The following is a 6,000-nucleotide window of genomic DNA, read 5'->3' on the forward strand; positions in this document are numbered from 1 at the left end:
CATCCAGTTTTTGTCGATTGAATATTCATTTTCTTTTGAATCGGAAAATCTTTTTGATTGAAACATCTGCGGACGGAATCCTGGGTACGTTTAGCGGTACTTATTATCGAGCACGTCATTGTGTGACTCTTCAAATATCTCATGAGCTTGGTGCCTCAATATTGTTATATCTTTTTAGTCGCATTAAATCAGAGAAAAGCTTTTTTTTCTTCTTCTTAAAATTGATTCTTTTGAACAAAGAGCAAAAGCGATTTGTTGAGATATTTTCAGGAAATGAGATGCGGTAGGCATTGGATCTTTGTGCTGTGACCATATTATATTTACGTTCGGGTTGTATGCTTATCTGATCGATGCACGGGCCATCAATGTCGCTAAAAATTTAACGGGTAAACCAATGTTTTTTTATAAATAAAATAAGGGCATAGTCTGCAGGATACATTTAGCATCTTTTATGTGGGCATAACATGTAGACAATGAATTTAAGTGTTATTTTATTTTCTTGGTTAAGTAATTATTGACGATCTTTTAATGTTATCGAAAAAACATTGGAAGTCACTTGTGTTTTTCAAAAAGACAATATTAAAAAGAAAAGCAAAATGTAGCAAATAAAATGAGTCTTAATCTGTAGATGGGTTTTAGTCTAATTTCGATTACTTGGTGTTACAAATGTGATGTAAAATATACAATAGACTATGAAGCGATAAGGCTGTCGAAGCTGTTTAACTATAAGCAGTGAATGGTTTTCGCTAAATTACATTGGAAATAAAATTTTATTAAAATATTCCATTAAAATTATAATAATAAATCAATTATTCTCTTTCCAGCCGTGATCGTACAGAATTATTACTTAGCGCAACGCCTAATAATATATTCGACATCACTCAGGTATTGACAACCCGTCACTTAACGTATAAGAGGTATGGTGTAAATTTAATATGAATTGAGTGATACGACTATATCGTGGATCAAGTTATGTTCGCAATTGTGTTCATTAACAACTATCACGATGAACATTGTAATAATAATTTTTCCCTAAATAATGACGACGGGTCTGAACGAGTGGGTATTACCATTTTGACTATTGTACACACCATTTGGATTATAAAGATCAGAAAAAAGAATTAAGTGATGATATCATAGTCACAGCTGGAAAAGAACTGATGAAACGAGCCAAGGACAAAGAAAATTGGATTAAACTGGAGGAGGCCTATACCCCAATAGGGGTTCCTATCGAAGAAAAAGTTTGATGTAGACAAATCAAACGAACAACACTATAGAAAAAAATCTAATATGAAAATATGTAAAATTGTATATAAATCAAAATGTAAAAATCATATATTTAAAAATGTAATACTTGGGTTATGGGAAATAAAAGACTTTATTATTTTTCTTTTTTTTAGTAGCCGCTGGTACGTATTATTTACTGGCCTTAGCCAAGTAAATAATAAGGCACACTTTTGAATAAATATTTTTAATGTCCGTTAGTTGAGTTTTCTTTTATTTCTAAAAGCTTACGCACAGCTCTACGTGTATTTAATTTAGAAACTTTTTGTAGCTGCATGAAAGTGTTGGGTTTCAGATCATTTAACTTCAGTCTGTGGTGGAGGTGCTTAGGGACTATTGTTATTATTATTATTATAATACAAAGAGGCCTTATACTCCTCTACTACTCTTAGGGGTTTTGTTACAAAATCATTTGAAACTTCATCCGCTCGCTTATTAAAGGTGAATACGTTCATCTTGGTCAAACAGGTTGATCGTGAAACAAACGAGATTTTAATCACTAGTTATATTGTTCGTTAGAGGCGATAGGAATTTAAGCTTGTCTCTCAATGCAAATCCCGTGGATCTATTAATCGAGATTGGTAAAGTAATAAACCACACCTGCTATTAAATGTACATCTATTTCTATTTTCGTATGTTAGACCTTTTTCAACTCCTCGGGGCAGAGAGCAGGCTCACCAAGTACTGAATATGTTTTCCTATCGAAGGCAAACGGATTTACAGAATATAGGCAGATGAGTTTCTTTCTCTTACTCATAATACAAGCAGATCGGCAGAGGAATTTTAACTTTTGACTAAAGCAATAGGTAAATATCAATAAGAAAACTATAACACATCGAATGGCATATTATTATATTGCAAATAAAATCAAATCAAATCAAATTAAAAAAAAAAATTCAACATAAATGAACGTTGAACGTCAAAAAGAACTACCGCCAATTGTAGGCAGCGGCTTGGCTCTGCCCCTGGCATTGCTGACGTCCATGAGCGACGGTGACCACTTACTATCGGGTGGGTCATATGCTCGTCTGCCTACAAAGGCAATTTTTTTTTTTTAAATATTCACAAAAACTAGCCTCCGTCCTGAGAAGAACTGGCAAGAAACTCAGCGGGCATGTCCTTTTTTTTTAAATATTAAATTTTTTACTATGAGTATTATAACGTAACAATTATTGCAATATTGAAATGCCCGGAGCGAGAAACTCATTCCCACTTTGTGCAATCTTCTAGATAATCATTGACTTTAAGGTAAGCTTTATTGCACAGATGTTCTTTAATCGTTTTCTTAAGCCTGTGTATATGTAGGTTCTGAACATCTTGTGGGATTTTGTTGTACAGGCGCACAGACAAACACCCGAATGAATTTAGTATCTTATGTAACCTACTCATTGGCACAACAAGCTTGTGTTTGTTCCTAGTATTTCTATAAGTAGTGGTGCCTCGGAAATTATAAGTTTGTACACTATTATGATTCTATTGTCAAAGATTATTATACTTTTATAATCACAGATTTCGCCAAGACTACACCTTAGACAAATATTAATAAAGACAATCAATATTTAACCTACGAGTATTCTCAATTTGACCACAGACTTTAAGCATTAAGAAAAGTTTGACAATAAACAAATAATTGTAGCATACATGTGTGTGTAACAGTTTTTCATTATCTTAAAGTACTTAAACGAGTGATTTTTTTTAGATAAAACATGCAAATGTCAGAAGTACAAAAAATGTTTTAAAATTGCTTAGTGTCCTGAATGGCAGATTTTACCGGAGGGATACATACATCTTCGCTCACTTGGCTCTAGCCAGTAGGTACCAGTGGTATCTATACCACTGTTCTGCCTAATTTATTCGCGAAGTGGTCAGAGGTTTGGGGTGAAGTGTGAGGCGTTCCTTATGCAAATGGGACTTCAATCTCATGTCGCGAGGGATCAACTATTTGATATTTATAGATTCCCGCAACCCTCAGGTAAGTTGTAACCGACTTCATATACATTTAGTTTAAAAATAGCACGGATATACCTACCTTTGTCTTCCTCGCTACGATTTGTACAAGCATAAATTGATTGACGATCTTACGGTAAGAATATCCACTAATTACCACATCGGTCTCATCTAAAGAGCCAAGAAACATCAGTTCCAGTCAGTTCAAATAATAAAAATCCATAATACTTAGCAATGGAATTAAAAGTAATATCGTACAACGTAGCGCGAGCATTCATGTGATGGATTCTCAGGTATAATGAGCCTTGTATCTATACGAAAAAGGAAACATTATCGTTATCTGAATTGCATTTATACAAGATAAACTGTCTTAGACACCCAGACGCTAATTACAGCAAATCTAAAGAGTAAAAGTCAAGGCTTTCGTTAAAACGAGTTTAGGATGATTTCTTATTGAAAATACATATTTAAGTACTAGAACATTCCACAGCCGTATTGTACCTATATAACCATACAGTATTATAGCTGTTGAAGTCTACATTAATAATATTGATTGAGACAGGGAAAGAGACAGGCAAAGGTTACTGACAAATTTGAATATATTATAACAGCTTGGTGCGACGACTCTTTAAAGCAATAAGAGATTTCGGATCGCGTACCTACATTACGTCATGTTTCAAATCTGATCTTAGTGATTGATGTTGATTAAAAAATTCTTTGCAAGTATCCCGACAACCACACTGTTAATACTGAACAGCATATTTAGATACAATGGGTAAGAAACTCAATGTCCTATTCTAGATGTATGTAAGAGCTCACGGCCCATAGGCGATGTCCTAGATGCGATACTGGAAGCGATACTGGATGCGATACTGGATGCGATGCGCCTTATACGGAGGCGGCGTCCTGGAAGACTTGAACGGACTCTGTGAAAGATGATCCGCGAGAGAAGGGAGTGAGTGCAGAGATGACGTATGATAGGCATGAATGGAAAAAGAAGATATGCTGCGCTGACCCTACGTAGGATAAGGGCAAGAAGCAGAAGAAGAACAAATGCCTCAATCTTCAAGCCGGAACGCATTACGGCTTTGCGATAGGAATTTTGACGAAGGTGGTAGTCACCCAATCGGGCTTAAAATGCGCCTATCAATTGTTATGAAGTAGCAAGCCTGTTATCCACACTTTTGAAAAAGTACTCTTTGAAAATTTGCTTAGTGTTGCGAAAAGGTTTCTAAATACATTAGCTTAAGTTTGAAAATAAATAAAAACCTCATAACAAATCCGGCATAACGATCGAATCTATCAATTCATGTGAGCGGTCGTGTTAGCAATTCTCTAAGAGAACAAGGACATGTCATTGTTCTCGCGCAAATCAATGTCAATGCGTAATTTTAAGATCAGGTGAAAACGTTGATGAGATTCTAGTGTTAATGCTAGTTTCTCTAAATTCTTGACTGAGATAAGTAGGCGGCACAATTGATGGTAAGCGATCACTACCGCTTATAAAATATATTCCGGCAATGTCAAGACCATGGCCAGGTTGCAGCTTACATTAAGTTCAGAATACTTAACTAATTAAGATTTTTTTTGTAACTTAATAATAATATGTTTTAGAAATTTAAATTAATTTTTATGCCTTTATTTTTAAATTACGTCTTTTTTGTTTTGGAAAAATATTATAGTATAATATTTCTTTAATAAGTCGCATTTTTTTTTTGTTATATAAGAAAACGCTAAATTAGTTACTATAAAATCAAACTAAGTGACACAAACTTTGAAAGTGGACGAGCTTCTCTATGTTTTTTTTATGTTAAACTTCAGTCAACTTCAAACCCAAACATAATAATATATCACAACAAAAATAAAGCATAATTCTTCAGGGCGGTATTACTTACGAGATTAGTATAATACGCCTTATTATGAAATAAACAGCAAAAATTCCTATTCTAAACATATTGACTTCCTGAAAAACGGAATAAGTAAAAATAAAAATAAAACTGCAAACTTACCGACGGAATCCGTGAAACGAAACAACACTGAAACTCCAAAAAATAACAGCCAAAATGTCCACATTCTCACAAATTTTCTTTTCAAACTCATAATTCACATTAAATACTTCAACGCACGGGCCATTGGTGAGCTGGAAATCAAAGTTTCGTGTTTCGTAGGCGCGTCACTCGATCGCTTTAATACAGAATAGGGCATCGCATTCACGACCGGCCGGCGACTGACTCCGTCGGCGCGTTTCGGAGGCTGCCGCGACCGCTAGCACGCATGCGCGCCTCACAAAACTTGTATGCAAGCGTATTTTCAGAGCCACCGCGGCATTTCCCCTTTGAATTATACTGTATTTCCTTTTGACAGTTTTAGCGCAACTCGCCTTTGACTTGAGTCATTTCTTTATTTTCCTTTCATTTTTCTTTGTACGCGAGTTGTTGTACGTATAAAGAGGCACCTTGTTACAAAAAACGAAAAGAGTTTTTTTTAAAGTAAATTTGAATCTAGAATACGTTGGTATTTTTTAAGATATTGCATAGCTTTTATCACGGGCTTTGAGCGCGGCGACCGAATCAAGAAATTCCGTAACGAAAATAAAACACCTCCCACTCCGCCTACTATATAGCTCGCGTTCAACACATTCACACGTTGCGCTTGTGTTTGTGAATGAGCGCGCGGCGTGACGTCGCACTGCATGCGCATCATGAAAAGGCCCATCTTTCTCTCGCGCGGTATAGCTTATGAGTGTGAAGGGGATAGTTAATGTTTTGC

At 35.4% G+C, this 6,000-nt stretch overlaps 1 protein-coding gene across 1 annotated transcript in view; it reads right to left on the reverse strand.

Annotated features, from left to right (window-relative positions):
- LOC114240787 (protein amalgam) overlaps positions 1-5,473 on the reverse strand; it is a 77,619-nt gene extending 72,146 nt beyond the window's left edge. Inside the window, exon 1 of the mRNA XM_028171465.2 lies at positions 5,241-5,473. Within this exon, the coding sequence (XP_028027266.2) occupies positions 5,241-5,331 (91 nt within the window). The 5' untranslated portion in view covers positions 5,332-5,473. The remainder of the gene's footprint in view (positions 1-5,240) is intronic.
- Between the last annotated feature and the right edge of the window lie 527 nt (positions 5,474-6,000).

The sequence above is a fragment of the Bombyx mandarina genome, chromosome 09, assembly GCF_030267445.1.
Source record: "Bombyx mandarina strain Sakado chromosome 09, ASM3026744v2".
NCBI classification, from domain to species: Eukaryota; Metazoa; Arthropoda; class Insecta; order Lepidoptera; family Bombycidae; genus Bombyx; species Bombyx mandarina.